Genomic DNA, 15,680 nt, shown 5'->3' with positions numbered 1-15,680 from the left:
ACACACACTCACTCACACACACACTCACATATGCACAAACGAGTGACTGGAGCTGCGCCCTCTCCCAGTCAGCTGAGTACCGCTTGCAGTTGTTTTTCTCACTTGTCCTTCACTCACAGAGGCCAGACCCACTGCCCCACCTGCTTCAGGTACCATGGGGTGCATGCAGAGCTGTGGTGTCACTGTGTGCCTGCCCTGCTGCTTCTGGAAAGAGCTGGGCTTCTAAAGCCTGCCAGGTACCATGGCTTAGCCTGGCAATGTTTCCTTTTTTCCTCTTGAGGCAAAGGGTCTCTTTCCAATTCCCACTGGGCAACAGCCCTTTTGACTATGGCCCTTTAAAGCACAGCAGAACTTACTGTTGGTAGAAAAGATGACTTCTCCCTCCTGCGGGGTGGGATCTGTATCCTGGACCACCTGCAAGGCTCCCACAGTCCGGACAGCAGGGTCCAAAGTGACCGAACTTTCATTTACGGTTGTGTCGCTTGCGCCTGTGATCTGGTTGGTTGGTGGGCCTCCCAGAGATCCCTCGAAGTCTGTGGGCAAGTCGTCCATGCAGTCGGCATTGGGCTGCCAGGAGAGAAAAAGGATCTAGTCTTAATGTGTGCCAAGTTAGAGATGAAATGTCCACCGCCTAAATGTTTTGTCTCGATGGAAAACCCAGTTCTTAACTGTTTTCTTCCTGAACCACGTTATTTAAAAATATTCCACATGTAGTTCTGTAATTAACATGAAAACATCTTCCAATATTTCCTTTCCAAATGTTCCATTTAGATCTTGGTACAAGATCTTCTAATTCCAGAAGTAGCAATATCTGTACATTACTTAGAGGGAATAACATGATATTTATTTATAATGATAGCCCTTCCTATACAGGGTATTGCTTCTCATCTAGGAAATAGCTGACAGCCTGATAATTACCCTCAAAGACTCACACATTGTTTGTAAATATACTGATGACATGGGGTGGCGGTGGGGTGGGGGACAGAATCTGAGTCATTGTCAGAATTGCTCATCAGAAGTACAGACACAAACAACACACACAAAAGTCAAAGGTGAGGCTATTTTGTTGTTGCTGTTACTAAACATAAGCCATAAAGTCAGCTGTAGAAAAAAGTTCTATTTACTTAATCTGCAATTGGTCATTCATTTGCCACATCCTCTACATTAAAATCCTAACCTAGGTGAGACCATCCAGTGTAATTAATTACCCATTCATTGCAGGACTTGTTCCCCCAGACCCCTGGTGACTCCCCTTGAACAAAAAGAGGAGCTGTCTGCTTTGCAAGGCGGTCTGTGCTGGCCATGGTGTTAGACTGTTGTTATTGGGCAATGGGCAAGTTTTACCCTTTGGTCTTAGTTCTGCTGTTTGAAGTGATAATTGAATATAGCTATTTACCTCTTTTCCACAAACAGCTTTTTAAATGACTTTCAGTTGTGATACCTCTACCCAAATTCATAAAAATCATTTTAAGAGGAGAGATATGGGCTTGAAAAATACTAAGATAGCTATTAGTTAATGTTGTTCTTTATTGTTTTTGCTCTGGTCTTAACATCACCATTGCCTTGAGTGACGATTATTAGATGGCTTTGCACTCCCAGTGGATGAAGATCACGGTGGGCAGGATGGGGTGAGAATTCTGGGTTGACGCTGATTGAATTAACACCACAATGACCACACTGTGTTCAAAGTGCATTAAAAGAGAAAAATCTACAGCCCATGGACTCATTGGGAGCACCAAGCAAGAAATTCAAGGCACGGGACTCTTGTCCTAGTTTCCCCTCTTAGGCCAGTCTCCTGAGCGCCACACCTGTGTTTCTACTCAGCTGGAAATCTCCATTCTCCCACCGAATCCTCAAATTCAGCTCATTCCCTTTTTCTCTGGATCCCCTTTTCTGTTCGCCTTCCTCATTTCTACCGAAAGTGAGTCAACTATTCCCACTCCAGTTGTCGAAAGTCAGTTCACTGAGTGACCAGTCCACCAAATTTCCTGTGACACTGGAACTGAGCTGTTCTGTTCTGAGCATCTCTTGTCCATTACTGGGCTCCGAATCTCCCTATAGTTTCCGCTCTAGTTTATCCCATTCTCTACTTTCGCACCAGAACTCCTAATCACCCCTCAATTTCCAGGCCAACGGTCTCCTTTTCTAGGTAGTGTTCCCTCCGGCTTGTCATCTTTGATACTCAAACACTTTATCCCCACTTCGCTCATGCCGTTGTGTTCATGGGCTACTGTGTCTGTCTTACTCTATTAGTCGATAAGCTTTTTATTTAAATCTCAGTTGTATTGAGATATAATTGACATGTAAAATTGTATTAGTTTAAAGTGTACACCATAATGATTTGATATATGTACGTATGCATTGCAAAATGATTACTTGAATGTTTAGTTAGCATCCTTCGCTTCACATAGTTACAATTTTTTTTTTCTTGTGATGGGAATTTTTAAGATCTCTCTTAGCAACTTTTAAATATACGGTATAATATTGTTAACTATAGTCACCGTGCTATACATTACATCCCCATGACTTATTTATCTTATAGTTGGATGTTTGTACCTTTTCACCCCCTTCACACATTTTGCACCACCACCCCTGCCCCCACCTCTGGCAATTACTGATCTGTTCTCGTTTCTATGATTCTACATATAAGTGAGACCCAAGCTTTTTAAAGTGAATCAATACATTACATTGATCTTGAATTCCAAGCCTCATGTAATGCCTGACAATTATTAAGTGGTCGGTAAATGTTGATTTGAAAGTTTTATCTGAGTCTCATTTTACTGCTCTGAGAACTTGGGAACTTAGATCAATTAAGTGGGGATTTGAGAAAATACTTTAAAAACTGTTAAATTATGTGCAAAGGGAAGGTACGCTATTGCAGGGTAGCAGAATATGCCACTCCAAAACATGTTATGGGGGCACAGGGATTATTTTGAGCTTAAACAACTGAGAAGTGGATAAAGAAATGCTCTCTGTTCTCCCCCTATTTGCCTAAAAGCAGGATAGAAATTTGTAAAGTGTCCCCTTCTCTGTACCAGGAAGAGAACATCTGATCATCAATGACTGGGAGTCAGCTCTGAAATGGATCTGTACAAACCTTACTAACATGCCCTTATTCACCATTCGTTTCCTCCGTATATTTACCTTCCACAGTCTGCTGTCCTAGAGACTCACAGTCCTTTTCCGTTGTCTTGTCATTTCTCTAAATAGTCATTGCTTGTTTGAAGATGCTATATAAGCTCAAGTTCTAATCACCCCTTTGAGCTACTCATCACGACAGGCTCCCACGTGTATGTGTGATGCATGTGTGAATAAACTTCAGTTTGATTTTCTCTTGTTGATCCTTTACGAGTCTAATCTACAGGCCCCAACTGGAGAACCTAGGAGGGTAGAAGGGAAAATAATTCCCCCCCTCCTCTGTACTATGTAAAGATGCTTCTAAGCAAAACCATTGCATGTAGGGGTGTCGGGGAGGAAGAGCTTCACAAGGAGGGTTCTGTGAGGGTTCTTTCAGCCATAAGCATCTGAATTCAATCATCTATGTGATCGCAATTGATATGCTTTTCAAAACGTTGCATTTGCTTGTTGATATTATTTCTTTATTTCTTTTCTTTTTAAAAAATATATTTTATTCATTTTGATGCAGGGTGTTTGCTTTTACTTTGTAAACTAGTGAAAACAGTATCTCTTTAACAGAGCAGGGAGAGGAAAGAGAATTAGCGCAGTGAGGCTGAGTGGTAGCAAGTATGAATAATCTGGCTTAGATACAGTGTTTAATACACCAACCTTACTGAATCTCTCAGTTTATATCTACGCTAAATGGTTCATCAGATAGAATATATTGAAAAGAAATCCAATTTATATGCCTCTAAGAGACATTAGAGTCATAATGTTTAGTAAAAGATGTCAAATGAACACAGTATAGGTATTCAAATTCAGGTTAGCATGGGGAAACTCCTCAAATAAACCAACTGCCAAAGAGTTAGGGATTTGTGAATACTGCAGCTACACAGGATTTTCTATTTAATAACAGTCATCCTATTCCTACTTGGATAATTGTGATGGGAGAAAGCATTTGCTGAGATATGAAAGACCCAGTTTATATGGTACCTGACAGGCGAAGTCACTGAAACCCGTGTCATCCTCCAGAAACACACCTAGACCTGACTGGACAGAAAGGAGGGTGACACACTGTGATACAGATAGAGGGATGAGAGCACTGCTGATAACAAAAGGACTTCTCCCTGCCCCCTGCCTTTCAGTTGAGTGTTTTATTTCTCTTGACAAAACATAATGAAAAAAGATACCCATTGTAATGGGAATTTCGTGATCTCTGAGTTTTGCTTTCATTCTTTAGTTCATTTTAGAGAAATGCACTTACAAAATGAAAATGTCCCCCAGCTCTTAGCTTTCAAATTATATTTATTTGCCTTGCAGCACTGGCAGGCACAAGGACACTCAGTCAAAAACAACAAAAATAAAAACAAACAAAAAACACCACCTGTATTTGGACGATCTAGTGGATCAGGATTACAACCAAGTCATTGGTGAGTGGACATTGCTTAAAGGAGAATCAGGGTGAATAAATAGAGTTCTGTGACTGGCCGCCTTCACTCTGAAGGGGTGCAGTGCCACAGACATTTATGGAGGACAACATACGTGAGGAATACGGAGCTAAAGGACCAACAGGCACCAATCATCAGAGAGAGTGACAGGGCCTTTTAAACTGTCCTTGGTTAAGAAGAAATGGAGTATAAGGAGGTTAGGAAAACTAAAACAATTCTTTAAGCTGCACACAAAGGGTTTTGGTTAGCTATAGGAAGTGTTTCCTAGTTGAGAAGCCTGTGAGCTTGTCCAATGACATGGAAAGGTCTAAGAATAGCGAAAAAAAGTCATCTCTTTGGTATAATTTCGGCATGGTGCTACCCAGTGATGAAGGATGGAATGAAACAACATCCAGAAATGCCGCCCAGATCCAGACTTCGGTAGCATCCTCTAGGACAAAACCAGAAAAGCCTCAGGAAGGCACGGAGGGTGGCCATATGGCTGGGTGCTTTGTGAGAAGTCACATGTTATGTATGCCTTCCTCACGGAGAATGTTCTCTTCTCTGGGCGAGCTCGGAAGTAAAATCCAGACTTGATCAGCATAAACTCTGGCCAGAAGGCCCAATGGCTAAAAGTTACGTCATTAGTTTTAGAAATCAACCAAATGGCCACCCAACCATTCTATTTTAAAAGCAATTAATAGTTGTATTCTCAACTCACACGTAAGCTTCTGGAGAAGTTATACCCCCTCAGGAGAAGTTTGGAGTCAAACACTATGTAGTACAAAATGTGGTTGCATTTTCCTGGTCAAAACTTAGGAGCTCTGAAAATATCCTGAGCAATATGAATTGGTCAAATCATGTGTTTGTCTGCTTTTAATTGTGAGAACGTACTCCACAGATTTTGGAGCCCAAAGGCACGCATACGCACATGCAAGTACACGCATACATATACTTCCCCCTATCCTTTGTAAAACCCAGTTACAGCCAAAAAGGCAAAAAGTGCAAACACTGCGAGTTCATTTTCTAAGTCACCGGTATCTGGTAGAGATGTGGGGATTTTACTAGTATTTCACGTCCACGGTCACTGATTTTCTCCTTGAATGTATTCTGCATTTACAACTCTGGTCTGAAAATGTAACGCATTGCCTTTCAACATCTAGCTCAAAGCGATAGTCACACAAGTTGATTTGTGTCTGGTGCATCAACCAGGAAAATCAGCATACAGCTGGCCCAGAGGCAGCGGGTGCAGGGGAGAAAATTCAGCCAGTGTGTGACAGCATAAAGCTTCAGGTGTGCCCTCTCCAACAGTCACTCTGATAGTCCTAGAATGATTAGCCCTAGGGCACTAAAGAAAACCTTTGCTATCTATCTGATCCTCCCTCTTCAGTGACATCTTGGGACTGTTAACTTTCTCTGTTCTCTGCCATCAGTGAAGCGAGGAGGCTGTGGCAGGGGCAGGGGAGGGGGCGGAGGCTGGTCTCTGTACCCCGCTTGGCTAGCTTCTTTTAGACAGCTTCTGCTTTTTTAGGACATCTCTCTGTGCAGCCCTTGGATTTGCTGGCCTAGCTCACTTCCTGCCCTCACACAGCAGCCGGTGTGTCACCAGCCACCAGTCTGTGTCTTCCCTTGCTGAGGGCCTGGGCAAGTCTTCCCCTGGAGTGTCAAGCCAGCCAGGTGCTGGGATTCTCTTTGCCCTGGAGGAGAGACTCGATTTTATAAAACATAACTGAGGCACCAGCGTGATGGTCACACTAGAGTTAAGTGGCTCGGGCTCTGGTTTCCTGCTCCCTCAAGGTCTTCACAGAGGTCTGAGTGCAGCGGTGGTCCTCCTGCCCAGTGTTGGGAAAGGCTCATTTCCTCTGCAAGCTGGGCGACCGTGGGGCCAGGTCAGACAGTGTGGCCTGCAGATCTCGCCGAGGACAGTGCAGGGGTAACGACACAAGAGGAAATTGATGGACAACTGGCTCATCGGGCCTCTGCTGGTGTCTCACCTGCGCTCACACACGGCAGCCCCGGAAGAGAAGTTGTGAGCTGCACAAGCGGCATCTCAACTCACAGACAAATAACATGCACATCGTGAGAGGGTCATGATGCTCTCAGATTGAGAAAAAGTGAGGGGAAAAGTGTTTTCAGACACGGGACTTCTCCTAAGGCCTCCTCAGATGACACCGCTGCTATGGCATTGAGGGGACATAGAAAATCCAGGGGTGGTGTTTTGTCCCTGCTTTGGGGGTGATGCAGAAAGACAGACATGACGATGCCGTAGGCTGTGCTGTGCTTACCGGGATCCCTAGGGCTTTAAGAATGTTCATCTTGCACATGGGACAGGTGCGATGGTCTAGAAGCCAGGGGTCAACACAGGACTTGTGGAAAAGATGCCTGCAATGAGAACCATACATCTTAGAGCGGCGGCAACTGCAGAGACGCCCTAGTCCACCACAGCCCAGGGACTCATCCAAGGTCACTCGGCTGCTCAGTGGCAGAGCCAAGACTCGAACCTCTGTCTCTGAACACCTGGGAAAATGTGCTCCTTCTTATATCCTGTGGTGACAGAGTCAAACTTTGTCTGGATCCCAGGCGTGTCCTATAGGATTCCAAGTTTCAGAAAATGCAGAGAATGTTGAAACAGAGAGATTTGCCTCTTTCTCAATAGGAAGAGTGTCACTGGAAAGAATGCCAGTGGGGAAACTTACACAGACCTTTCCAGATGATTTGAGAGATGCTACTTTTACATAAATCCAAAATTTCTTTTCCCACAGTCAGAAGACAACTGCAAGATAAAGGCTAATTTCCATTAATATTTGGGCTCTAACACAAAAGGGCAGAAGAGCTCCTGGAAGCATTTAGCAACACACATGACATTTTAAGTTGTTATAGCTGCTGGCTGTCAAATCAGAAGCCAGAATGAAAGGGGCTGTAACCATTATTGTTCGTACAGCGTACAAACTCCAGTGCCATTCCCTCGTGCTATTCCTTATGAGCCTTCATCTGAGTGGCAGGATAAGGGGGTGTTTAATAAGTACGGGAGGGCCTCCTAACTGAACCTCCTCCCCACTTGGCTCTCAAGAGCCCACTCAGACATATCAGGGACTGCTGGAGTCAGAAGCTTTTCTTCTCACTCACAAGACGCCAGCCCAGAGGCAGAAGCAGTCAGAAGTTCCCGCCTGGGGCAAGAAGAGAGCCTCTGCCTGTCCTAAGTGTGAAGGCTTCCTGAGGACATTCCATCCACCCCTGACTCCCTCTCTCCTCGATGATGCACTATTCCTGGAGTAACTTCCACTGTCTTCTCTCACTTTCCTCTTCTCTTGTTCTAACAGTTGTCTTTGCGTTAGAGGACTTTGGGCTCAAATGCTTAAAAAGGACCCCCCAAATTAGTGAAGTGTGTATCAAGGGCGCCATTTTACACTGAACTTGAGACGTACCCACGTGCCAAGGATGGGATTAGCTGTACACAGGGCACGATCAGGCTGGCGGTTAGAGAAAGGAGAGCAGCGACCTGGATGTGTCAGGATGTTTGCAAGTTACTGTTTAGAACGCCCTGCACACACGCTGCTTTGAAGGCGTGTGTTGCGTTCCTTCATTCCTTCATCCACGCCTTCACCCAACAAGTATTGTGTGCCTAGAACTGTGCTCCTCACCACGTCCGTGTGATAGAGATCTGGCCCCTTCCCTTGGGGAGCGTCACAGGAGAGGCAGACATCAGTACAATAATATAAACAAACTACGGAATGACAACAGTGCTGAGTATGACATCAGGAGAACAGGGAGTTTTGCGGGGGCTTCTCACTGGGAGATTTCTCCTAGTTCAGGTGCACAGGGAGACTTGCCCTGACGAAGTGCCAAGGCTAAGACCTGAGGGCTATAGGCATTATCCACGTGAAGGGGCGCAGAGAAGAAGGAGGGCGTTCTAGGCAGAACAACTGGCTTGGAGAAAAGCCCTGAGCTGGGCACTGGAAGAAGGCCAGTCCTAGTGCAGCGGTGAGGGAGGGGCTGACCCTGGATGGAGCCCCCGGCACCCCCCACCCCTACCCCAGCCAAGCAATACCAAGCGCCCTGCCCCTGCCTTCTGGCTCTACATTCAGGAAACACGTTCCTAATCCGCTCACCGACTGCTGTTCCTCCTGGGAGAAAAGTCAAACATTCTGTCCCTTTGATTGTTTCTGGGAGGCAGGCTCTGCTGTGTCTCCTGCACACATGCTGGAGTCAGAATGATGGGCCCATCATTAGCTGTTTTAGCTTAAATAAGTCCCTTCTATCCCCAAGTCTCGTTTGCTCATCTGTAAGACGGAGATACATCTATTCATGCAGAGAAGCCCTCCCTGCGTCTCCAAGCCACAGAAGCCAGTAGTCATTCCCTCACCCCCTAAGTTATTTCTATGCGCACGTCCTTCTTACAGCAGCTCTGTGATGCTTATGGTTAGTTTCACCTGTCAGCTAGGCCAGGCTACATAGTACCAGCTATTCAATGACACACTAACGTAGGTTATTTTGCAGATGTGATTAATGTCTATAATCAGTTGATTTTTAAATAAAGGAGATTATCCCCAATAATCTGGGTGGGCCTAATTCAATCAATCAAAGTTTTCCAAAGCAAAACCTTTTGGAGAAGAAATGCTGCCTCAAGAAGGCAGCATCAGCTCCTGCTCAGTCTTCAGCCAGAAGGCCCGCCCTACAGATTTCAGACTTGCCATCCCCTGCAATCACGTGAGCCAATTCCTTGAAAATCTGCAGTGGGATATAGGGGCTGTCTGGAGACCCCTGACTGAAACCTCCTGCAATGAGAATATAAGCTCCCTGAGAGCAAAAGCCTTGTTGGCCTAATTCACGTTGTACCCCAGCATCAGAACAGTTCCTGGCACACAGAGGATGCCCAGGGAATATCTGCTATCCAACTGCATATTTACCAGAGGCCCTGGCACTCCTCACTGCCCGCACAGGCCCATCAAGTCCCAGGGACTCACTCCTCCGACACTTCTTTCACATCCATGCTTTTCTCAGTGCTGCTCTCTCATTCATAATCTCATTACATTTTTTCCCCCCCTGTATTTTTGCAGTAACAATCAAACTGGTCTCCATGCCACCAGTCTTTTCCTGTTCTCTTCATCCCACTCATCCTTGCCAGATTTATCTTCCTAAAATAAAGGAGGAGTTGCGTCGCCCCCTTGTTCCGTTCTGTTCCGTGCTAGGAGCGGGCAACAACGAAGAATAAGACAATTCCCTCCCTTCAGGGCAGTGCCACAGGCCTTCAGTGGACCCTTCAGTGGAACCACAGTGTAAAGGCCATCAAGAGGCCACGCTCCTGGGTCCACTGTGTTGTGACTGTTGGATCTTAGGCAAGTCTTAGCTCGTCAAGTCTCAGTTCCTCATCTGTGACATTTTATCTTACAGGCTTATAGGTATGGAGTTTGCAAGTGAATGAGTATATGCGTGTGCGTGTGAGAGAGAGAAAGAGAGACCGAGAGAGAGAGAGAGAGAGACAGAGAGAGACAGAGAGAGAGAGAGACAGAGAGAGAGACAGAGAGAGAGAGAGACAGAGAGAGAGACAGAGAGAGAGACAGAGAGAGAGACAGAGAGAGAGACAGAGAGAGAGACAGAGAGAGAGACAGAGAGAGAGACAGAGAGAGAGAGAGAGAGAGAGAGAGACAGAGAGAGAGACAGAGAGAGAGAGAGAGAGAGAGAGAGAGAGAGAGAGAGAGAGAGAGAGAGAATACCCACAAAGTTTCAACCATAAGTCCTGGCCCTCCTTAACTATAAGCCACCATTAGTCTTAATACCACCATCTTGTTTTTAGATATTATGCATCTTGTTTTTAGATATTATGCTATTACTCTGATGTCTGCTCTTCAGAATAAACTTCCTAACGTTGAAAGCAAGTAACTGCAAATTAAAAAAAATGAAAATCAAAATAAAAAAGGGAGCTAAGGGGAGCTAAAGGCCAAAACTAAAAAGTGCTGAAACGACACATAGGGTGATGGTGCTGATGATTAACTCCATCCATTTTCTCTAGCACCACACTTCTTATGCTAGCCATCAACGACGAAGACTATATCCTTATAATGGAAATCGTAAAACATTTTTTCCCCTCCCAAATGGAAAGAAAAATACAAGTCACCAGACTAAATAAATAAACAAAGGAAGAGGGAAAGAATCTGGAGGTTGGTGAAAGGCACAACAGCTCAGCAAACCTCTCTAAGGCAAAGTCAATCTCAACGCGTCCTATTCACACGACCGGCAGTTGAGCATTGGCCCTTCCCGTTTTAACAAAGGCTGCGTGAGCAAGTACATCCAGAGAACAACGGGACAAGATATTCGATCTCTTAACTAACCCGATAAGCTGGAAATACAACTGAGGGTTGACCAAAACTTCTTCCTTATTCCCCAATGGGAAGCAAACATTTTTGAAAGAGTTCTTTAAACACCTGACAAAAGTTGATGTGGATGGCTGCGTAATGATGCCGAGAGGATTGTGAATAATACAATAGGTTCTTGTATTTTTAGCAGTAATGAAAACCCAGCTCAACCTGTTTCTCCATCTACTGAGTCTTGTTTTCTGTTGTCCTGTATGTGTGACTCCTGCCCTGATGAAATGACATCTCCCCCCACCTGGAGGAGGAAGGGTTGTGCTGGTCTCTCCATCTCATGCCCTGTTGCAGGCTGGTAGACCCTGCCACCCTGCCATGGAGGTTAGGATCCCATGGTTTTCCTTTTGGCACCAGTGCAAGCTGTTTCATTCCCCTCGGTGACATGGTCATCAAAGAAGTGAGCCACTCAGGGACCTAAGAATCCCATTCTCCCAGGCACCATTAACTATTAAATAAAACACATCTAGTGCTTCTATGGGTGGTCGAAATGTTTCCTCAGAGCCTCTGAATAGTCTCTGTGAAGTTGTCAATGACGCAAGAATGAGGTTTTAATGGATAAATGCTAATTTAATTGAATTAATAAATAATACCTACTGGTTACCAAAAGCCTGCTATGTTCCAGACATGTTACATACATTATTAACTCACAGCAACCCTATGAGGTAAAAATTAGTGTTTCCATTCTATGGCAGAGGAAGCTGAGGCCCATTAAAGTAAATTAAAGTACCCCAAGAGCTAGTCCTCTGCAGAGCCAGGGCTCAAACCCAGTGCGAGCCCAGTCCTATAGTTGGTGTTTTCACCCATTCTCTACTCCATGTTCTTCCACCCCCCCCCCCCATCGCCCCACTAAACTGTCATGAGTAAGAGGGTGGGGGGAGTGGGAGGAATTCAATATTTCATTCTTTCCAAATGTATTTTTGTGCTCCAGCTTCAAGGAGGCAATATCTCAGTTACAGAGGTTGGGGTTCAAGCAAAACGAAAGGGAAAAGTGATCTGCCTTTAGTGTATTCGCTTGGCTACAGAAAGGAAAGCTGCCAAATCTTGGCTTCATTAGGCCTCCCCTTGGCTTGAGTTATTTGTGCAGAGGTTAACAGTGCCCCTAAATGCTCTGTGCCCCCATTCTCCACCGCCCAAAGGGCCTGGGGAAGGTGACTTGGCAGCTCCATCACCTTCCCACAAAATTTTCACATCTGTATCCTAAAGTGCCCTGGAGGGTGACAGCCACCTTTTCACAATGCTCTTGTCCACCTGGTCTGGTTTCTCTTTCTTGTCTTAGCTTTCCAAAACACAAATGTGATGTCACACTCCAGACTTGAAATGTTTCCGCTGCTCCCCGCTGCCGCTAGCACAAAGTCAAAATGCCTGAACACAGCACACAAAGACCACATCCAATCTGGCCTTGTCACATGTCACCTCTTCTGCTAGCTCCCATGTTCACCCCACACTCTCACCAGAACTCTGGAATGCCCTTCTTACTTTTTTCTTTTTTTTTTTCAGTGGCAAATCTCGCTCACATTTCAAGTCACAGCTCAGATATCCCTTCTCTTCCTTGAACATCCCACCTCTTTTCTCCAAACTCTACCAAGGACATTAGTTCCTTTGCCTTTTCTCCCTGTTGTGTGTCCCCAAAGTATGTTGCAGCAGCTGAGTATGTGCTTCGGGTTGCAGAGTTTGAAGACCGCGCCTTAGCTTTGAGACCTTGGGCAAAAGACTAAACTGGTCTGTGGCTCAGTTTTCTGCTAGTGATTTACAACAGTGTCCTTTGATTGTCACAACAACCTTCTGAAGTATTATTATTGTTGGGGATAATCCTTCAGGGGGTTGCTAATGACAATTAAAGGACACAAGGCACTTAGAATTCTACCTGGCACTTAAGAAGCTAGAGTATCACGGTGGTTTTGTTTGTTTTCCTGAATCACTTGTTTATATATGGGTGAAATTAAAAGTATTTTAACAACTGGTACAGCATGGGTCTGACAATCAGAATTGATACCAGCTACAAACAATGAGCATGGCCCTGCAGGCTCAGCGGTCACCCTGATTTACTGTTCTGTGTCCCCAGTGATCTTGTGACACCTTGGAGGGCAGAGACGAAGTGTTTCTATCTATGTCTGAAACCTAGCAGAGTACCTGGATTAGGACATGTTCTCAGTATTGTTTGCTGAAAAAATGATTTCCAAAAGTCCAGATTCCCCAAGTCATTATTTAATGAACAGTAATTTTGTTCCTATTCCCTGCAAGTGAGCATTCTGTGGTAGAGCTTAGTCTGGAAGCAGCTTCCTTACTTTTTATGGACTCTAAAATATGAAAGACTTCTGCCTTCTCCTGGGAGCGAGTGGCTCCTACTTAGGACATTACAGGCATCAATCGCCCATGCTCTGCCTCGACTGCCAGGTGGACCTCACACAGGGCCGTTCCTTCTATGCAGATCTCACTTTGATTTATGAATCTGGGCATAGGCATTACTCGGTTAGAATGACCAAAATGGCAGTGCTGATGGCTTTTACTCAACATTGGCTATGCCCAGACACCGTAATGGATGTTGCCTAGGAGAAACATATTCACGCCTATCCAGAGGACAAAAGAAATCTAAATTGCTCTCATCGACTTTCTTATAGGATTCCATTTGTTTAGCTGCTCCTAAAATCAAGTGAATTCAGTGAGAACCTCACCAGAATCTTGACTGCCATGGCTTTGAAAAACACGTAGAAATCATTAGTTTTTTTTCTGTGCATTATCTTTGATCCAAATGCTGGGCCAGTGGTCCAGTAACTAGCAGCCCAGGCATTCCGTGTATCATGGAAGTTTTCTCTATCTTCTGCTGTGCTGTACTGGGCAAACCAGTAGTTTAAACCCTTATCCCTCTAAGTGAGAAAGGAGCTCTGCTGACAGAGTGGCACTTTAATACGGTATAGTCTGGAAGGTGGATTTCTCAGTTACACATGAGGAAGTCTGAGAAAGAATATTTCTGTATATTGTTAAAGAGATTCTAAAGTTGGTACCACAACTCACTACTAGGAATGTGGGATTCTGGGAAAAAGTAGGAAAGTCAACACTGAATAAATTCCCTGATGTGTAATAGTTGTGTAGTACTACTTTATCAGAGCACTGTGCTCGGCATGAGGACGGTACAAAGATGAATCAGACACGCTTCCTGTTGGTTCATCGGCTGATAGGAAGACGCACAGTCCATACTGTGTCGAGGTTAAAAGGTCAGGCTCAGGGGGTAAAGTGGATTTCATTCTAAATCTTAGCTGACTGTCCTGGCATAACCCCTTACCCTCTCTGAGCCTTAGTTTCTTCATTTATAACATGAGGATAATGACAGTACCTAACTGAGGCACTCAGTACTGCTCATCCGATATACTGGCAGTATCTTTCAGGCCGACAGGAAGATTCCAGGCTCTCCTGGTAGTAGCTATGGTCATGGGACTAATTCTGGTCAATATGTTATGAAGATAAATTACAGATTTCACTTCAGGTCATGGCATTTAATGCTAGACTGGTCAATTAATGGCAACTGCTCTGTCAGCATGACTGGCCTGAGCACACTTTCCCAGCTGATACATAATAGACACAAACAAAAGTAAGAAATCTTTGTCGCATTAAGCCACTGAGAGTTGGGTTTTTTTGTTTTGTTGTTGTTGTTTTGTTGCTGTAGCAAAGCCTAGCCTATCCTGACTAGTAAAATACCTTACAGGATTATTGTAAGGATTAAATACTTGTTTGTAAAGTGCTTAGTTAGCAAGTGTCCAGTGGAAAACAGTGACATTAACTATTTTAAGCAATGTTAGTACAACATGTAAAGTGATGGGTTGTAAATAGGTACAAGTGAAAGTACCACAGAAGTCAAGGAAGGGAGCAGTTACTTTATGGGGAAATTAGGAAACTGTAAGAGCGGCAGAACTTTGACGTGTGGAGATTGGAGGGAAGAAATCCAAGGAGAAGGAACTGACATGAGGAAAGGCAGAGCTGTAATGTTATGATATGGATGAGAAACTCAGTTGGGTTGAAAGCTAGAAGACTTTAGATCAGGGGTGTCCAAACTGCGGCCTGCGGGCCAACTGCGGCCCACAATCCATTTTTAATTGGCCTGCAGCAAATTCCAAAAATATATTTAGTTTACTTAAATAAACCAGGTGAGGCAATACGTACTTTACGTCGAGTGAGTGGCCCGGCTGTTTGTGTATTTTACCGCATATGGCCCTTGGTGAAAAACGTTGAAAAAAGTTTGGACACCCCTGCTTTAGAAGTAAGAAAAGAAAATAAAGTTGGAAAGGATGGGTCCAAATCAGCATTCTGAACTAATCAAGATGGCTGAGTAGAAAAGAGGTATGAACAGTGAGGAAAATAATCATGGGCCTAGCCAGATTTCCCTCATTCCTTGGGGTGATAAACTTCCACACTGTCTCACATTTCTACATCTCTCTATAGAAAGTCCTTGCAGTGGTGACCACGCAGTGTTTTGGGGCTTGGTGTGGATCAGGCCAGTTAAGCAGACGCAGCCCCTCCCTACCATAAACTCCATCCAACTGGCCCAGTGCCACCCTGTGGGGGCGATTCCACCATTGGGCTTGGTCTGAAATGTTTGGACCAATTATAAGAAACTGCATTTCCCTGATTCCCTTTATTTAGGTTATTTAAACATCGTTGAAAAGAAAAAGAAGAAAAGGAAGGGGATAAAAGAGCTGTTACATAGAACCAGTAGAGACCATAATCTGGCTGTTGTTAAAAACAGAATTACTTTGTTTACACAAGGTAAGATGCAATG

The 15,680-nt window shown here is 44.6% G+C and overlaps 1 protein-coding gene across 1 annotated transcript in view; it reads right to left on the bottom strand.

Annotated features, from left to right (window-relative positions):
• RNF150 (ring finger protein 150) overlaps positions 1-15,680 on the bottom strand; it is a 180,397-nt gene that overhangs the window by 36,426 nt on the left and 128,291 nt on the right. The window contains exons 5-6 of the mRNA XM_019730798.2: positions 6,830-6,926; positions 357-567 (exon numbers count right to left, since the gene is read on the bottom strand). Of these exons, the coding sequence (XP_019586357.2) occupies positions 357-567; positions 6,830-6,926 (308 nt within the window). The remainder of the gene's footprint in view (positions 1-356; positions 568-6,829; positions 6,927-15,680) is intronic.

The sequence above is a fragment of the Rhinolophus sinicus genome, linkage group LG07 (assembly GCF_036562045.2).
Source record: "Rhinolophus sinicus isolate RSC01 linkage group LG07, ASM3656204v1, whole genome shotgun sequence".
Lineage (NCBI taxonomy): Eukaryota > Metazoa > Chordata > Mammalia > Chiroptera > Rhinolophidae > Rhinolophus > Rhinolophus sinicus.
This window is presented reverse-complemented; position numbering and strand designations above follow the sequence as displayed.